The sequence below is a fragment of the Apteryx rowi genome, unplaced genomic scaffold (assembly GCF_003343035.1).
Source record: "Apteryx rowi isolate R43461 unplaced genomic scaffold, aptRow1 scaffold_1151, whole genome shotgun sequence".
Lineage (NCBI taxonomy): Eukaryota > Metazoa > Chordata > Aves > Apterygiformes > Apterygidae > Apteryx > Apteryx rowi.
The window spans coordinates 41,865-61,308 of record NW_020447366.1 but is presented as its reverse complement, the minus strand read 5'-3'; the positions used below and the strand labels follow the sequence as shown (position 1 = coordinate 61,308).

General features: G+C 38.4%; 1 protein-coding gene across 1 annotated transcript; it reads left to right on the top strand.

The window, feature by feature from the left end:
- Positions 1–45: 45 nt before the first annotated feature.
- HMMR (hyaluronan mediated motility receptor) lies at positions 46–19,131 on the top strand. Its single transcript, XM_026080333.1, has 18 exons — positions 46–114; positions 1,256–1,336; positions 1,977–2,053; positions 2,970–3,050; positions 3,773–3,961; positions 4,278–4,364; positions 4,897–4,997; positions 6,191–6,265; positions 7,371–7,549; positions 8,371–8,519; positions 8,959–9,173; positions 9,797–9,913; positions 10,837–10,995; positions 11,929–12,078; positions 12,193–12,292; positions 12,535–12,711; positions 13,275–13,437; positions 14,220–19,131. The coding sequence occupies exons 1-18, from the start codon at positions 69–71 to the stop codon at positions 14,237–14,239; spliced, it is 2,166 nt and encodes a 721-aa protein (XP_025936118.1). The 5' UTR covers positions 46–68; the 3' UTR covers positions 14,240–19,131.
- The last annotated feature ends 313 nt before the right edge of the window (positions 19,132–19,444 follow it).

The window sequence follows — 19,444 nt, the reverse complement described above, 5'->3', positions numbered from 1 at the left end:
CGGCGCGTGGCGGCCGTTGGTGCCATTTGAATGCTGAGAGGGGCCGACGGTGGGTGCTGCCCGTGGCCATGGCGTTCTCCAGGGCTCCGCTCCGGCGCTTCAATGAGAGCTCCGGTACGCGCGCGGGGGTCGGTGCGGGGAGGGGGCCCGGCTGGAGCCCTCCGCAGCAGCGGCTGTGGGAGGGGACTGGCCTGCGGCTCTGGGGTGCCTCTGTGCGCGATCCGGCCTTTCTGCCTTTGCTTTTCGGGGCCTCGCCGCGCTCGGGGGGCTCTCGCTTAAGCAGATGTGGGGCTCTTCTCTGAGGAAAGGTGCCGGCCTCAGGCTGAACCCCGGCTGCAGGCTAACAGGATAGCTACTGAAAGCAGGGGTGAGCAGAGCCAAGATGTCTTGGCTCTCTCATGTCGCCACACAAACCCTACCTCCCATCCTCCTAAGAAATCTACGGATCTTCTCCTGACTGAAGTACGGTTCCTGAGAGGTGCTTCTCCTCACAAGTTTTTCGCCGTGGCTGCATACCTGTTTCATACTGTTGTCTGCTGTCTGAGCATAAGTTAAACGAAGTTGCTCTCTTCCCTCTGCAGTTAGTGAGAAAGCTGAAGCAAGTGGACGGGCATTTGCTGGATTTGAGGCCACTTGACCAGGGTTATACAAAGAATCTGCAGCCATGTTGTTTCTGCTTTTTTCTGTTTTCCTAAATTCTTTTAACTCTTTGAGTTTTTTAATAAAGATAAAGGTAGTTTAGTTATGGGGAAGAGATGCCTGGAATTCATTAACATCTAAATATTCTGCTCTTCCAAACTGGAAGAAGATTTTAAAAAAGGTGAGGATTTTTTCCCTTTAGTTTGCTTTAGACTGGCTCTTTCACTAATTAGCTGTAAGATCTTTTAATTTCTTTCAAATGGAATTTAATGCTCTGCTATTGCTGATGAGCTGTCTTAAAACATTCTGTATGTGAAGCACAACTTTTAACATTAGTTGGTGTACCCCGAAAAAGCTAAATTAAGCAGCTGACAATGATCTTACCAGTTCTGCAGTAGTCTTTCTCCACCTCTTCCCCCCACCATGTGTTCTGTGAGCTTTCTTCATATTTATAGAGCAAAACTGAGACTGTGGTTGTTGGGGTTGTTGTCTTCTTGTTGTTTTTAAAGTAGGTTTAACTTAGATATGTTACTAGCTTCAGCTTACTGCTGTCATTTTCCTTATTAATTTTTTGCTGTTCTGAATATTTTATTTCTTGCACATAACCTGCTACTAGGATCCTGTGATATCAAATCTTCAGATACAGTAAGAAGTTCTCTGGCCTCTGAAAGACAACAACGGGTCAGGAAGCAGAAGAGTGAGTAGTCCTAAAATTTGTACAAAATAAAACAGTATAATACCTTTGAAAGCTATGAATGAAAGTGCTTACATGCTGCTACTGCTCTGTTCTTGGTTTTTGTTTTCTCTTGGTGGGGGCTTACTTGCTGCCTTTCAGCTTACATGCCTGGCAGTTGTAAAAACATTAATTTTATGACTTAATTGAATCTCTTTCAAAAATAAGCCTTCTGTGCAATTTCTAATTTGACTTCAGATAAAGGATTTAGCTACTTTTCTAGCCGTGCTTTTAATGGGTGGGGTTTTGAGGTTTTGTTGTGTTGTTTTTTCCCCAGATATACACTGTTCCTCAGCTGAAAACAGATAGTGTGAATCTGGATTGGGGGTGGGGGGAAACTCAGCAGAAAATGAATTCTCAAAATCGCCTGTCACTTGGTAGTCTGCTTCTGAACTCTGAGTGCCTAGCTGATTAATACTGAACTGCTTGCTTGCAGTAAGAAAATAGCTAGTCTTGGGTTTTGAGATGAGTAGTCTAATAATCAAATAGCATCTTGTCTTTTGTATAAAAAGTCATTTGATTTTGTCCTAGATGGGTGAAAATTCCTTCATCACACACATGCCCACCCTCTTCCTTCACCTTTCTTTTCTGCATCCTTATTCAGGTGAAACAAATCTGAACAGTGAAAAGAATGTGTTTACCCCTGTAACTGGAAGGAGACTTGTATCTCTTGGATCAATAGTAAGACTTTCTTCTGTGGTGTCTCCAATACTAGTTCTAGCTAAACCTAATTTTGGGTCTGATTCTCAATGTGACTGTTAAAGCGCATAGCCCCTTTATATAGTTACTGTTAACCTATCTGGATGAACTGTGAAACACATTATTTTGCCTGGCTTCCTTAGTAACAAAGAGAAAAAAGAAATCATAGCATCTTTGAGATCGCATGATTATTTGGGGCTACAGAGTGGCTTGCTTCATGATGTTTTTTTTTGCTGCATCCAATTATGGTATAGCTGCTTCTCATTAAGAAGATCTAGTTTCTGCTTCTGACTTCCTGTGATGGACATTGCAGGGCAGGAAGCTAGTGGTGAAAGAATATAAGAGGAGATATATATGCAGGTTCTCTGAGATGTATGAGGATACAGGTTTGAAAATGCATATGTTAACAAATTGAATAATAACTCAGATTTACTGATTTAGTTTACTAGAACTTGTGAGATAGAAGGAAGTTTCACAGATAAACTTGTGGTTAAGAGATTAAAGGGCTTTTGGGGGGATTAAGGGGTGCTTATGTCTCAAACTTTCTCAATCTCCTTTCTGTCACCATGGTCATGAGCTGTCCATTCAGAGTAATGTTCATGAGAAAGTGCAATGGTAAAACTGTTCCTAATCTGATATGTCTTATGTGTGGCTTAGCTTTTGATTTTGTGTGTATGTTTGGGGGGGGGGGGGAAGGTCTTAAATATTGCTTGGTATGTTAAGGCATCTACTGTCACACTTAACTGTGCTAAATTAGCATGCAGCTGGGCAGTATTTTAATTTGTGAGGTTTAGTACTTCAGAGCCTCCAGTTTGCCTGGTAAAATTCCATATTGTAACCTCTTACTGTGAACTGTAAAGATCAATTTAAATGTTTCTAATGGATCTGTTCTCAAAAGTCAGCTAGTGGGAGTCTGAATCCGAAAAGAGATCATATTCTTATGAAAGAGAAAAAGAAACAGAAGACGCTGGAGAAGGAGGTATGAATACATTGTGTGAGTGCAATTCTATGTTGTCCACTTCCGTAATCAAAACTACAAGCTGGCAGAATTTGTCTCTTTCACATAACATAATGTGCAAGTTGTTTGCAAACAGTTCTGTGCAGAGCAAAGGTTCTCAAATGTTAGTAGGTAGAAAACATTGGGTTTGTTAATGGAACAGAATTATTCATTCTTGCTGACCCTGAACAGCCCTGCAACCCATCTTTTAAAGAACAGAATAAAGAAAGAATCCTGTGTTTTCAGAGTATTTTATGCAACCTGTAGGATTCTGTTTTATTTAACTGTCTGCCCTGTCTATTTTTCTTCATAACTGAGGTAATTTTAAAGTTTAGGGCAGTTAGCTTTCCCTTCTTGGTGCTGGTACCATGTCTTTGCTTCATATATTTCAGCTGTCAAGTTCCAATTTTTTTAAATTCCATAGCTAAGGAGGAGAATTGAGTTCTGTTGCAGGTTGAAGTTTTTGAATACATTGCACTAGCTCAGTAGCACAAAGTAAACCAGCTGAAATGCTAAGACTACAAGTCTATGGTGTTTAGTAATAAAGAATTGTGGTGATTTTGTGTCCTTTGCCATGAACAACAGAATTGAAAATACATGTTTGAATACTCAGCCTTTACAGGAATATAGAATAGGCGTGACTTTAATTTTGTTACTTAAAGGAATAATAGCAAGAAATAAAGCAAATACCAATTTTATTTTAGATTCGTGCATTAGTGAGAGAGCGTGGGGAACAGGATAAAAAACTTCAGGCTTTGGATGAGGATTTTGTGAAGACTGAAGCCAAACTGACTGCTGTGGTGCAAGAGAAAACATCTCTCTTGGCAAATGTTGCATGCCTGAAAAAACAGCTTCTTGAACTAACAAGGGCCAATGAACTATTAAAATCAAAGGTACTGTCAGACAAATGAGCATCTATTTGCTTTGACTTTGCTATTGAGTTTCTTCTGCAAGAATCTTTAGTTGTTGGCAGTATGAATCAGCATCTGTTTTCACATTCACCCCTTTGTTGCCAGAGGGACAGAGCATCTCTAGTTTGGGATTTTGTGCTTTTCTGTCTAAAGACGGAGCTGGGCCTGCAAATGTGTTGCTCAAGGACAGATGGAGATCAGTGCTGTGGATGGGAGGGAGACACTACTAAATGGTTCTGTGAAGAGTAATTCATATGAAGGGGTTATATTTAGTGCTCTTTTCTTTATCTCTAATAAGCTGTCTGAAGATGGCATGCAGAAGAAAATGAGCAGCCTATGCATGGAGTTAATGAAGCTCAGAAACAAGAGGGATGCTAAGGAAAAGGTAAGATCCTTGTCACTACACAGGGTAGTGACTGTGAGCTCTCTGGGAATTGGCAGTGATGGACTAAAACCATTTTGTGGATAACATTTTTTTTCCCCCAAACTCATTTTCAAAGTAGTTTCTTCTACTTTGTTCAGTGGAAATGGACAGAAAAATCTGTTCTTGATTCTGCTGTTGATTTGTAGTGTAAGTCTGAGCTCAAATAAGGAAGACCAGAAATGCCTCTGTTAAGATATAAATCTGCTGGTCAGACTAAACTATTAATTTCTTTGAAAACCAGCACTCCCATGTATGGTTTGAAGCAATGCATGTTTGTATTTTTTGATTCTTCTAATGAATAGATGATATCTTCTTCAGGATACTTAGGAGTCAAATCTATCACAGTAGCAAACATGAATTAAATTGTAGCTATGAACTAGTTCTAATTTACCACTGTCTTTTAGACAGTTAATTTCTTTACAAAGTCTCCATCTTGATGGTAATATTTGGCTACTATTTTTTTTTCTTGTTGGTTTTATTTATCTTGTTTTAGACTGCACTTGCAAAGCAGGAAGATATGGAAATGAAGTTGCAGGAAGTACAAAGGAATCTAGAGCATTCAAAAGGAAAAGTAGCACAGTTAGAAGAAAAACTGTAAGTAATAATGAAGGGAATTGACTTAGGTGGCATTATATCTATCAGCTGTGCTTCAATGTTCCTACCTTATAGTACATATGTAGCTCAGGGAAAATACAGGACATTACTGAGAGGGAAGAGAAATTATTAATGTATGTGACTTGGAATAAATTTTATGGAAAGGTGTGCTAGGAACTGCAGCATTCTTATAACCATAACATATAAGATCCTGTTCCTCTAACATATCTAACCTTTTTCCAAAAGAAGAACCATGTCTGAACTTTGTCTTCCAGTGTGGTATGGTTGGGGTTTTTTTGGTGTGAGGTGAGGAAGGGAGACTCTCTTCTTGAGAGAAGACTTAGCCTTCATCTTGGAGCAAGACACTCCTGTAGATTAAACATTTGAGTGTCTGGCCCTATTAAACTAGGTAAGTTTGGAATAAGTAAGAATGATAAAGCATTAGACAAGGAGTTGAGATGCTATTTCAGTTCCCAGGCATTTGACAAGGACCATGTAAACAAATTCTTCTCTAGATAAGAGTATCGAAGGGCAGTTATGCCTTCAGGGTTGCTTCGTAGTAGCCGTGTTGCCTTTTAGAAAGTTAACTGCAAAGTGCTTTGGCTGAAGTGGCTGTCTGCAGGAAGGGAGTTCCAAATAGGCATATTCTATTCTGCCTGGATAGTGGTGTTTGCAGAGGAACAGTGCACTGATACTGGGCTATTTCTGAGGATGGTGTCCTAGGAAGGATGTACTTCTAAAGCAGATTTGATTGGCACTGCAGAATCCTCCTTCTAATAAAGTGTCTTCTGCTTTCTTAACATCCAAGTGTTCAAATATGAGCAGACATTTTATACCCGTATTAAACTGAAAATACACAAAGCTAATAATGCAGGCAGCGCAATTAACAAAGCGAGCAATAATTGTTGTCTAGCTAATGCAGCCCCTCTGGCACACTTGATGGTAAAACATGCCTCAGCATCCTTGGTACAAATGAGAAGATGATATGCAACAGAAACAAGCAGCAAAAGAGGGAAGAATGACTTCTTTGAGCCACTATCAGTTTGTCAGACAAACTGGATTATGGAGAGCATGTCTTAATATTAACTGTCTGTACCTTGTGATGCAAGGATGTATTTCTGTTTATCTGCAATCAGATGACTTACAGCTCTTATGTATTTAAATAAACCATCATGAAAGCTCTCTGGTTTTAGATCTGCTACTGAGAGAGAAAAAGTTGAAGAAAAGTCTGACACTGAAAAGCTCCTGGAATATATCACAGAGCTCAGGTAACGTTTACCTTGGCTGGGATTGGGCAAGTTAAAAGGCTGTAAGTCCAGGCCTTGGTTATGGCTGTTGATATAGAATCTTGGCAACATTGTGTAGCTGCATTATACTGGGGGGAGGGGGGAAGGAGCTGTTTTTTTCTCCAGATAATGGAAAGGAGTCATAAGACATTTTTAATTGTCTTTCCAAATGTCTCTGTGCTTTTGTGAGCTAAGCAATGCAGTGGAAGAGTTTCATAGAGTCCTGGAATCTTAGTTTCTAGCCTGGCTTATTTGTGCATAAATCAAGCTGGATTTTCCTTCTAGTATACTGGCATGGGCTAGTGTCTTTGAGCCCTCACCTGTAAAACTATGTACAGTAGGGCAAAAACCAATGGTCTTGGTTTCCAGTGAACTTTGCAGCACTTTGATTTACATTTAAGATTTGTGATGAATTATGTATGTTGGAGGCACTTTAGAATCAGATTGAGGCTCTGAAAATCACTAAAGCAGGGCTTTCTAGCTGACTGAAATACTAACCAGTCTTCACAGTAATGTGTCCCCAGCAGGGCATGATGCAAACGTGAAAATATTCTAATTCAGCTAGTTCACTGAAGGTTTTAGTTGTGTTTTTTTCCTTCCACTGTCTTACCCTTGCCAATTCACTCGGTAAGAGATCTCTTATTAACTCACAATGCATTGTAAGATCTTCATCAAGGCAGTGAGGAGCAAGTTCTGCTTAAGCTTCTAAAGTTTTTGTTAACATGTATATATTTCTGTCAAAATTCACCTTTGTACAAAATTGGATGCAACCAGTCATCTATAAATCAATTATAGTGACTGAGTCTTTTAATCAAACTTTCATCCATATTTTAAGTTTTGGTTACATGTATTTCTTGGAAAAACAAAATGTCAATGTTGAAATAAATTGCATTTAATTTTAAGTAATCTGTCTTAATGTGCAATAACTGGTGCGTGGGAAAGTAAGTGAAGGTTGTCTCCCTGTTGAATTTGGTTATGATCAAAATTAATTTGGACCTTTTTAAATGAAGCATTTCCCCCTTTGTACTGAAGTGTAACCTTATGAGCAAAATGTAGTGGTAACACACAGCTGAACTTTCTCCTACAGTAGTGTTGCAGAAACAGTAGAAAAATACAAATTAGATGTTGCCCAGCTGGAGGAGATGCTGATAAAGAAAGACCAAGACATCGGGATCCTGAGGGATTCCCTTAAAAGGGAAGAGGAAGAATCATTTAAACTGATAAAAGAACTTAATGAAAGGTGTCAGCTGCTTGAACAAGAAAAAGGTAATTGGTAGTACTTGTATGCTGTTGGCATAGGTAAGAATCACTGGCACATCTTAGTTATAGCATCTCAAATAGGTTTGTTTCAAAATGTTAGCCTAGACTGGTTTGTTGAATGTCATGTCTGGTTGAAAAGAGCCTGGCATATTTCCATCAGTATGGAAATTACCTGGAATCTGACCTCTCTTGTTAAGTCTAAAACTATCCTTCCATAGAGGGATACTAAGGTGGATATTATGGAAATAAAAATTGTTTACTTGGTAGGATGGGCTTTAATCTGAAAACTGCCTGCAAATGACTTGCTCTTCACTCCTCATTGACCAGCAGCACTACATTCTTCAGTTCACCAGTAGGGACATATGCTCAAGTTCATTGAGGTACTGGGAATGTGCCTAGGAACTCCTTCACCTCTGTCCCTTCCACATGACCCCCCCCCAGAATAGAAACAACCCCCCCCAAAAAAAAAAAAAAAAAAAAAAAAGCCCTGCAACCTAACACTGGTACTCAGTTCTCTGTATACCAGTTGGCTGCCTGGTGCTTGCATTCTGTGAAAGTTAGTTTTGGGAAAACAGATATTTTTCCCCAACTATACTGCTGTTCTAATAAAGGCTAACTGTTTGTCCCTAAGATTGCTATCATTAATATTAATCTCAAGTATGAGTCTTTCAGCCAGTTTTGAGGAGTTTCCAGGTGGGTAGAAGATTCCCCCCCCCCTTGCCTAATTAACTTTAAAGCTAGAAGGAAAGTCCTATGATGAACAGATGTTGTAGTTCTTTGAAGATAGAGAAGTAAAGATCTGTTTTATTGACAACTTCTCTATACAGAGAAAGAGTCTTCTGAGAGCAGAGGAAAATACCTGAGTATGACTGCTGAAATAGAAGACCTGAAAAAAAAAATTAACTTAGAAGAACAAGAGCACCAAAACCTGCTTCAGAAACAAGAGGATATTCTCTCTCAGCTGCAACAAGAGAAGGTAAATACAAATTCTAAGTTAGTCAAAAAATACTCTAATCCCAATGACTAACATTAAATATTCTAATTTTTTTTAAGTATTTGTAAATTTGTAAAATTTTTTTAGTATTTGTAAATACAAATTCTAAATTAGTCAAAAAATACTCTAATCCCAATGACTAACATTAAATATTCTAATTTTGTTTACATGTAAAATTGCTGTATTAATAGCAGTCTAATCTGTGGGATGTATAAGTGGCTATCTGCCAGCAGAAACTGCATGTTCTAATGTCCCTGTAAGAATCACAGCTCTGATGTGACAGATGTTATCATTCTTCCCATAGATTTGCCCTTATTCTTGTGCTTAAAAGCTTAAATGCTGTAAACTGGCATTTAGTATATATAAACATAGCCTAGAAAAGTACTGGTAGTTATAAAATCTCTGCTACTCTGGCCTGCAGCAGTCGTCTGTGTCTATGCACCAGAAGCTACTAGAGTTTCAAGAAGAAGTAACAAATGAGAGACTCCTCCTGGAAGAGGAGCTGAAGGGTGCAATGAATGAGCTGAACAAGTTACATGCTAAGGAGAAGAAAGCTGAAAAGTTGGTGAAGCGATTGGAACAAGAAACCAAATCTCAAGCTTTTGAGCTTGCTCAGATGGAAGAAAAGTTGAAAGGGTTTGTAAAACTGCCTGATTCTAGTGCTCTTACATAAAAATGTTAAATCAAAGGTATAGAAAAAGTTTCTAAACCTAATTTACATTTTAAAGAGACCTGAACAGATCTAAATTTATTTCTTGCTGGTTGTTGACTAATGATAGCAATTAAATCGAATCCACTTGAGTGATTTGAATCAGTTTTAAATTGTTTTAATTTGAAACTGCTTAATTAGCATTCTGAGACATGCTTGATCTGCTGGTACTATAGTTGTATCCTGTTATTCCTAAGGGTAAGCTACATGTGTGTCATATTGAATGCTTCCATCCTGGAGAGGGCAATCACTAGGGAAGACTTTCAAGAAAGTTGTTTCTTCCTTTATCACTTGAAAGATTTCTAGTAGGTATTAAAAGGAATCTGTTCTATAGGTATTTGGGGAAATTAAGGGAGGGGAAAATACTTAGTTAAATCTGCTGTGAAGAAGATTGTGCTTTAATCCTTGAAAAGCTGTGGTAGAGAAGTTATTGATTTGTGTCAGAATTAATGCATTGCTACCACAGCAAACCTTCAGTAACTGATAACAGCACTTGAAACTTGTTCAGACATACTTGTTTTCAGTATGGCATGCTGATTTCTTATTTCAGGAAAAATGCTGATTTGGAGCAAATCAGTGAAATGCACAGTAATGCTGTTTTGCAAATCCAAGAAGAGCATAGCAATACACTGCGTAAACTTGGAAAGACTATTGCTGAATTTGAAAGGTATTTAAGTTCCCTTAAGATCTAGGACAGGTATTCTCTCTGTGATAAAAAGTACTGTTTATGCGTGTATCTTATTACTTGACACTGTATATGAGCATTGCCACAGTGTTAGAGCAGTGCTTTATGTGCTGGATTATTTGATGGCATCAACAAATTGACTTAATCCTCCTTGGTACTAGGCCAGCATAATGACCTATTAAGTGTCCAGCTGTAGGTTCAGGAAGCCATGGATGTTTCCTCTTCCAAAGTGTAACCAAGTACAATACTCAAGTGCTCTTGAACCTTGGTGAGAGTTGTGACTGGTGATGTTGTTCTGTGCGCTAATTTTTCTTACAAAATGGCTTCCTGCTCAGACTCAAAACTTGCAGATTATTTTCCTAAAGTTCTTGAAAATAGCCTCAGTGTTAGATAACTCTTACTTCTGTGTGACACAGTGCTGGAAGCAACTGAGTACATTGTGTACAGTCACTCAGAAGGAATTAAACTCTATTGTCACTAGACATGATCTTCAAGATCTGCCAGCAGATGCGTATCAGGGAAGGAATTCTGATCTCTCAGATTTCTCTTCAAAAGATACAGGCTGTAACAGTATTTTAAAATTGATATTGTTATTGCTAAATGTGCGAAGGCATCTCAAAGGGTCAAGCAGGGTACTTTTTGACACAGGCTTCAGATATAGATGATCTTCAGTGCTTAAAATGTCTACTGAAATGAAAATAACTATAGTATGGTATTTTTCAGTGTAATTTCTTATGGTTTTATGGAAATGACTTTTTTCTTCTGGTAAACATCTTCGTACCAGAATGCTGCTATATCTTGAGGCTAAAGTCTTTTATACTTGGTAGCATGAGCTTGTATTGCTCTCCTAAGGCCTGAACCTGTTGGTCTGTTCTATCTCAAGTAACAAGGTTTTTTAATTCCAGCTACAAGAAGACAATAGCTGAAGAAATATCCAGTCTTAAACTGGAGAATACCTTACTGCAAGAAGAGGTTGCCAACCTGAAAAAAATTGGTGAAGATAACCTACAGCTACTTCAGGAAGCAGAATGTACTAAAAACAAAGCAAAAGAAGAATGTGCAAGGTATTGGGCCAGCAAACCTTTTCTGAAGCTAAAGAATGCTCACTGAGGCTTGCCTTCTTACCTAGAACTTAACAAGGTGCACTATCAAATAAAATCAGCACTTGAATATTTCTATTTCTTCCCCTTCCCAGTGCAGGGAGTTGAAGGTATTGATACACAAAAAATGAAAATCCTTTTCTGGCCAATGTGAATTGGGTATTTCTGACTTTGCCACATGTACCTCTAATTTATAAAATGCTTCTGTAACAAAATGCCTTTTATCTATAGTTAGTATTTTAAGGTTATCCACAATTAGAGCTTATCTCAGCTTACTTAAAACACTTGTTCTTAAAATGTTGCTCCTTTGTTTCTCCCCACCTGTTTATTGTTGTCTCCAGTTCCCATTAGAGTTGATGAAAGAAAAACAGCTCAATTGGTCTCCTGTTTTGATTTGCTGACTCTTGGGCATGGTAGGGGAGGGATTCTTTGTCTCCACCAAGATATTAAATAACTGAGGTAGAAGGAGAGGGAAGGCAACCCATGGATGTAGAATTTGCCTAAACCCTTGAACTCATCCACATTGAACAATCTTGACTTGATCTAGTTTGTGCTTGAGTAAATCTCTCAAGCAATGCTGCACCTGCATTAAAAAGTCTAACTACTGAGGTAACTTGCATTAAAAGCTGTTAGTGTTAAATGGAGTTAATAAACATATGGTCTTTCCTTTCTTCAAAAGCACTGCTTTCTCAGTTCCTTGCAGTTAAAAATATTGTACATCTTCAACTTGATTGCTTTCTGTATGATGCTGTGCTTTTCTTACAGTGCTGTTAGTGCAAGCCTTCATTCCAGTTCTTTTATTAACAGCATTTCAAATGTGGGTACTTGTTTTCAGATTTAGAATAAGAGCGGGGGGAGAAAAAAGGGTTCATTAAAGATGAATGATGTTTTCCTCAGGATGCTTTTAGAAGCCCAGACAAAGCTGGCACTAAAAGAAGCCGAAATAGAGAGAACCAGAGAGTCTTACCTTGCACAAATGACTAAACTTCAGGAAAAACTGGAAGTGCAAACTGAAGACCTGAGAAGTCTTGAAGAGGAAAGATCAAGGTGACTTTTTCTCAAACTAATATTGTGTACCATGGTACACAAAAGTTTTAGTGTGAAGAAATGCTGTAAGCTTTTTAGCATGTGAAGATAATGAAACTGCATCTTGCTTTTTAGGAAGAACATAAATGAAGATGTGACCTCTAGCTTAAAAGAAGAGATAAAGACCTGGCGTACTCTATATGAAGACTTGCATAACAAAACTAAGCCTTTTCAGGTGTGTCATGAAATAGATGTTTTAGTGTCTGACTTAACACTCTTGTGCAGTTGACTGAACTCTCAAGAAGTACTCAAGAAGTAAACATGCTATCTGCTATTCTAAGGTATTTATGTGCAATGGTTTCCAAAGCTACTGTCTATTGAACAGCTATTCTTCCCAAACCAGTCTCTGTAGGTCTCAGTTCAGTATTTAAAAGGATTTCAATTATAGATTTTTAAAAGTTTTAACATATGTTCCAGCAACAACTAGATGCATTTGAAGCGGAGAAGAATGCTCTCTTAAATGAACATGGTGCAGCCCAAGAAGAACTGAATAAATTAAGTGATGCATATGCTAAACTACTTGGCCATCAGAACCAGAAGCAAAAAATCAAGCATGTTATGAAGCTGAAGGAGGAGAATACGCACCTGAAGCAGGTTTGTCAAATAAAATGTTAGAAATCTGGACTTCATTGACTCTCGATTCCTCTATTGCTATAAATATTTATAGATTGATCCCACACTTGTGTGGGGACCCTGGCCTTAATTTATTAAATTACATGATTTCTGTGGTTCTTAAATTTCCTTTGAGTGCTAGATTAGAACGAATCACTAGCCTCTAGAAATAGAAAAATAATCTCTCTTAGCTTGGACTCGATACATGATGTACAGGAAGATCACCAGTGCAAATAATTACTCTTGCATTTAGACTGGTTAGTTTTTCGTACCTTTTTGGAGATTCTAGACGTATCAAACTATCTGCCGAAAGCACTAAATAAGGTATTGGCCATTAAAAGTTTCAAGCTACTCTACTGCTTAGCATTGTTATACAATGGTGCTAGTTTTTCTGTAACTGTTTTTCCTTTTTTAAAAGAACTGACAAAAACAATTTTGTATGTAGGTGTTAATTAGTCTTTCTGAGTAATGCTAAAGCAAATAATGTAGCATGCTTTCCTCCTGTTATTAATGTGACTTCTGAAGTGTTATTTGTTCTGCATTAGGATGTCTCAAAATTGCGTGCACTGCTAGCAAAAGAGAAGCAAACAAGCAGAGATCTTCAGGAGCAGCTATATGCAATTCAGGGCATTAGGCGGTTTGATCCCTCTAAAGCTTTCCAGCATGATAGCAAGGAAAATATTCCTCCAAAAACTCCCTTTAAAGAAGGTAAGCTTGGATATTGCGGTAACCATGGTCTTGTATCTTCTTCAACATAACCAAAGATGACATGACAGTCTCATAGTGTCTACTTTATCTGGAAAAGGAGATGGCATCTCTTGTCTGTTCCTGGCAGATGAAGGCTACATCTATGGGGTGCCTCTGATACTCTGTTGGCCATTATGCTTCCCAGCCCTATCTGTTTTACTAACCTGAACTGAGCAGGGCTTATGTCAGGTGAGATAATAGAAAGCATGTTTGAGGAGGGGAGCAGGTTACAGAGAATGAACTTTTTTATGTGACCTTGCAAGATGTGAACATGATTTTATTGCTGTGCATCACTCAGTGTTTTCTTTGCTTTGGGAAGCCACCTGCCACATGCAGCTAATAAGCTGTGGCTGATCAAGCGATATGCAATATCTCCTGCAAGGGCTGTAGGCATGGAAGTGACTCAGAGGTTTGAGCCCTGTTTTTTTTAGTTGCTGTCTTTCAGGTCCTTGTGCTGCTGTAGGTGTAAAGGTAAGAAGCACAAGGCCTACAGGTGATTGTTCGGTGGAGGGAAAGATGACAAGAGCATGGGGGACAAAAGCAAGTAGTGTAGAAAAGACAGTGAAAGGATGTAGATTGCAAACAGGCTTGTGTTTCAGAATGTTTTCTGGGGTCTGAAATCCTGGTCCTGCCTGTCATGGAGAATTAAGCCCCTCTCCCCCCTTCCTCCAGCTGACATGATTACTAGATGTAATAAGGGCAAGAGTGGAAAACACAAACTTAGTAAAGTTTTTCTATTGCAGGTAATAGAAACAAAAGTTAATCTCTTGGTTTTAAGAAAAATATCTTAAATCAACAATAAACTCGCATGCTGCAGTGAAGACTTCAAAGGACTATTTGTTAAAGGTGAATTTGAATGCTGTATGTAATACAAATTAGAGTAGCAGAGAAATGATATTAAATGATCTATTTTTAGAGAAACTATGCTTGATCATACTCTTACTCAGAGGCTATGGATGACTGTATGCTCCAGGCTTCTGGTAACATAGTTGCACTCTAAGACAGAAATGTTGAATGTTTCACTTTCCAGTATGCTGAAGTTGCTTAATTTGTTTTCAAATTAACAGAACAGCTTAAGCCCAAAAAGGGGTGAATAAGCATTGGGGGAAAAAGAATGACAAATGAAATCTGCTTTCATGTAATATCTTGTTTTGTCTCATCTTTACAATTCTAATTTAATTTTGCTGGCTGTTTGCATTAATACCAATGGAAGGAACACTTCCCAGAGATCATGTTTCCTTTGTGGCTTGCATAATATAGACCAGATATAGAAAGTTGGACTCTATGGTTGGTCTTGATAGCTCCTGGTGGGATCCATATTCAAGACATGCTAATTTCAGTCCTGAGGCTAGATATTACAGCTGTTGATTTTTAGAAGAGGATTTTCAGGTCAAATTCAAACCAATTGCTTTGTTTATGTAAATATTTGCATCCTGTGGTGGAGACTAGTGTCTTAAGGGAAGCTTATCATATTTTATGAATGCTGTGCTCACTGGACTCTTAAATTGTCATAACTTCCATGTAGCCAGCTCTCTTGGTCAATGTTAAGTGAAGGAGAAAATAACTTCTCTTCACTGGGTGGGAGGATTCCCACTGTATGTGCATTCATTGTGTAGACTTGGATTTTGGCAAGTTGAAGGATCTGTTTAACTGCATTTCAAAGTAAGAACATTTTAGCAGAATAAACATTTTTTTAATGAAACTATTACTTGTCTACCTCCTTCACAAACCAAGGATAAAAAACAAAATCAAATTAAGCTGTGTAAGTGACCTTGTGTTCTAGTCTTAATTCTTCACAACAAAACTCAATACATCTTGTCTCAAAGATAATGTATTGCCTAATCATACAGAAGAAATTACTCAGATGGGTTGTACAAGTACATACAACTTGAAATTCCCTTATCTTATTTCCTGTAAATGTCTCCTAGCACAAAAACAAATGATGGAACTTAAGTGAAACATGTGAAACTCCCTGTTTTTTGCTGTTGCATTGACTAATATCCTGTGTATGGGTGCTGCAAAGAGGGGATACAAAAAGCTTAGCATGTTGAGTATAGTGCTATTTAAACTGACATTAGGCACTTACGGAGGACGGTAATACCTCAGGAAATGAGGTATTGAAAATGCATATTAAGCCCACGTAAATAAACTGGTCCAGTATTGCATAATGTCACCTTTGTGTTTGCTGGATCACTTGAGCTGCAGATGGAGGATAAGGATTAACTTTAGGTGTTTGAAATGAGAAATACTTGAAGTGTTTGTTTTAAGTTTGCCTAAAGTGTAGAGAGGCATTTATAATGGGGAACTTGTTGAAATAATTTAATATTGAAATTATCCCTCCTTGTGGAGGAAAACAAAGCTAGCCCATATTCTTGTCCAAAAGAGGCAAATGAGGCAAAAGAATGTCATAAAGGAAATGCCGAGATCTTCACGATCTCGTTTGAGAATGTGGTCTTACTAGAAAACCTGAAGTTACATGACCTTGTATATCCACCAACCTGTGGATGCAAAATGAACAGCTGGTTATACCAAACTATAGTAAGCAAGAGAAGGAAGAGGGAAGAAAGTAATGGGAGAGACAAGGATCTGTAAGCAGCTGAAAATGGAAGAACACAAGTAACACTTCAAGTTTTTTTATTTGCTGCAGAAATTCTGTTCCTGTCATGAAGTTGTCATATCTGGAAGCTATGAAAAGGCTTTGATTCTGCAGCAGTATTGGACTGTCTTGGCCGTTTGCTTTGCAGGCTTTATTCTAGCATCCTTGACTCAAGATGGCATTCTTTTATGTATGCTTGCTGAGTTACACTCTGTTCTACTCTTAAGTGCATTTTAAGGCAAAATCACTACATCTGGTGAAGAGCCTTCTTGATGAAAAACAATGACATATTTCAATGTGATTTAAAAATGTAAGCTAATCCTAGTCTTTTATTTCATAAGCAATTTAGGCAAGTGAATGCTAACAGAAGCACAAAAATCAGACATCTAGAAACAACGGCACTGAATTAAGGTATGAGTTCAACTGATCCTGATTTCCGGTGTCTGGCATCTAGTTGGCTAGCGGTTGCTAAAGGGTGAAAGTATACCCAGTGAAGCAGAAAACTGCAGATGTTGCAGAGCTGTGCTTTGGTTTCTGACTACATAATGCTTTGATACAGCCTTAGTGCTTAAAACTTTCTAGCTCAATTGACGTTTTTAGTTAAGTGTCATCTTAAAACGTCCTCCTGATAGTCTAGAAAGGTTTTCTTCCCTACAAAGGAGAAATTTTCAGAAGCTTGCCACATGGCATTTGTAAACTTCAGGAAATTCCCACCTCTATAGAACTGTCAGTACCAGCCAGTTTATTAATCTACTTCTCAGAACTGGTAGCTTCAGACTAAAGCAGAGGAGTTTGTACAGTGGACAGAACTCCTGCAGAATTCCTGTTCAGCTCTGTCAGAGGGTTTCTGAAAAATTGAATAAGCTGCATTTTCAGGACTCTACCTCTCCCCAAAACAGAAATCTGGCCCAATAACAAAGCTATTTGAAAATAGCTGCTGTTAGTCAATTGTTCAGCCTCACCAAGGTTCCCTGAGCATGGCCACTTCTATCCTTGCTTACTGCAATGCAATCTGTAAACAAACTTTTTGCCTTCTCCCAGCAAAGCAGCCTGAGATTCTACTGACCACTGCTGTGCTCTGGCTAGCCTGATTCTTCCTCTGCTTAGTTTCCTCAATTTCCATGAAAGCAAAATAAATTACTTTGAAATGTGGATAAATAATGTGGAGCAGAGTGGAGAGAGAATTAAAGAATGGAAGTAAAGGGGAAGTTTGAGTGCTGTGTCAGCTTCAGTCTAAGGGTTCGTACTAGTTTCATGCACATGTGAAATGTTTTTTAAAAAAAATTGGTATTGGTGGTTCAACTGCCTTTAAGTAGTCACTACAGGAATTGGTTATTTTCATATTGTGGCATATATATTTCACCGCAAAAAAATAGTGTAAGGAGAAATTCTCTGATCATCCATCTCAGTATATCATTGCATGATGTTTTTTACTTAATTTAAATGTAAAATGAAGAGTTGCTAGAATAATCAACCTGGCTCACTTAATTAGGACCCACCTCCTGTTTCTTATAAAAGGAAAATTACATAAGACTCAACGTCAGTGCTTTGAATAAATTTTATATGCACAATGGTTGTACTTGATTATGCCAGCTGTTACAAAGTCAAAATTTAAATTCATACTGGGCATCTTAAATGCTACCACAGGGAGTAAACCAAAAGCTTAATGAAGCACAAGTGATCAGGGCTTGGAGTGGCATTTTGATTTCAAAGGTCAGCGGAGCTATCACTACTTTCAGTCCATGCTTGCTCTGCAGACAAAGGGACAAATAGGCAGTTGAACTGCAATCATTTACTAAGCTGATAATTCATTCTGTAGTTTGAGGCAATGCCTGAAATGCTGGTGAAAATGGAGCAGGTAAGGTTTTGGATATTTACAATAATAAAGATTACTGCTGCAATTCAATTACTGAATCTAGGGAGGAGGGAGAGACTTAATCACAGTGTAGTTTGTGATAACAGTACAATATGAAATGCTAAAATAATGGTGCATTTAGTCATATGGTGATGCATTATACTTAAGTGACTGTGATATTTAGTATAATCAAGTTTTCGTTTTATTGATTTCACTATTCCAAGAAATAAGTTTCACAGATTAAACCTACTTATAATAAGTTGTCAGTAATAAATATAACTTGAACTACTGAGATTCAATGTGAGTTTAAAAAATAAAATTTCAAACTATTTTCTGTAATACAGATGGCAAATTACCAATAGTTTTTGTAACTGTAGTGTTTGGTGACAAAAACATGAAGCCATCTTGCAGGCCACTTTACAGTACTAGCTTGAGACTCCAGTGTTGATGCTTTTTTCTATTTTCTTCTTGCTCTGAGTCTGGAAGGCAAAACTATTTCCACCTGTTAAGATGTATGCTGACCTACTTGGTATGGGGAGGAAGGAAGTGACAGTAGATGTGCGTGGAACTGTTAGTGGTGTTTGTATCATTCAGAAGAAATGCAGAAAAATATGTACTAAAATACAAGTTATTACTGATATTTTTAATAGAATTTTAAAGTTAGTGAAAGGAAATTACATGTTGGTAGCTTATGACAAGGGAAGAAGTAGGGCACCTGTCTGCCAAGAAGGCAGAAAGTGACTAATATGGTTTTTATATGTACACTTTGTCCTGTAAATATGTTCCGTCACAAATAAAGATCACACCATATGAATCTGTTTGAGTAGGTCTTTTGACCTCTGCCTTCACTGTACTTCAATTCCTGTACTATCAGATGTTTTTTCTCTTGACTACCAAATGGACTGTTTTAAACAGGCCAAGCAGCAATAGATAGCAGGGAAGACAAGTGTGAGCATAGTCAAAGAATGTCTTGGCCCCTGGTTCTTATGCATCTGCTTAACTTTAGTACTATTACTAAAAGGATGGTAAGCACATGTGCTTTGCCTTTGGGTGGGTAAGAACATCATAGCAAAAGCTTTATATACACATTTATGTTGCTACCTTAAGTACTTGTATTTAAAAATTGAACTTATGTTGTAATCTAAATTTATGTATATAGGATGAGTACTGTAAGCAGAGCAATTGCAGTCTCGAAGATGGTATTTGTAAAAATTAGGATATAGCAGCTGCTTAAAAATTATAATTAAAGATTAAATCACTTCTGCATGGAAACTTAATCTACATTCTCAATTATTTCTATTAAACATCTGCTGTGCTGCACGAGTGGTGTTTCCTGGCTGCCTGATCCGTTACTTCGGCCTCACGCTGGAGCTCCCGGCAGAGGCGCGGGCGGGAGGCACCGGGCTCCTGCCCGCAGCGGCAGCAGCGCCCTGAAAGCGGGGCGGCGGGCGGCCGCTTCCCGCGCAGGCGCAGCGCCGCCGCCGCGCGGCCCCTTTAAAGCCCGGCTCGGCCGTGGC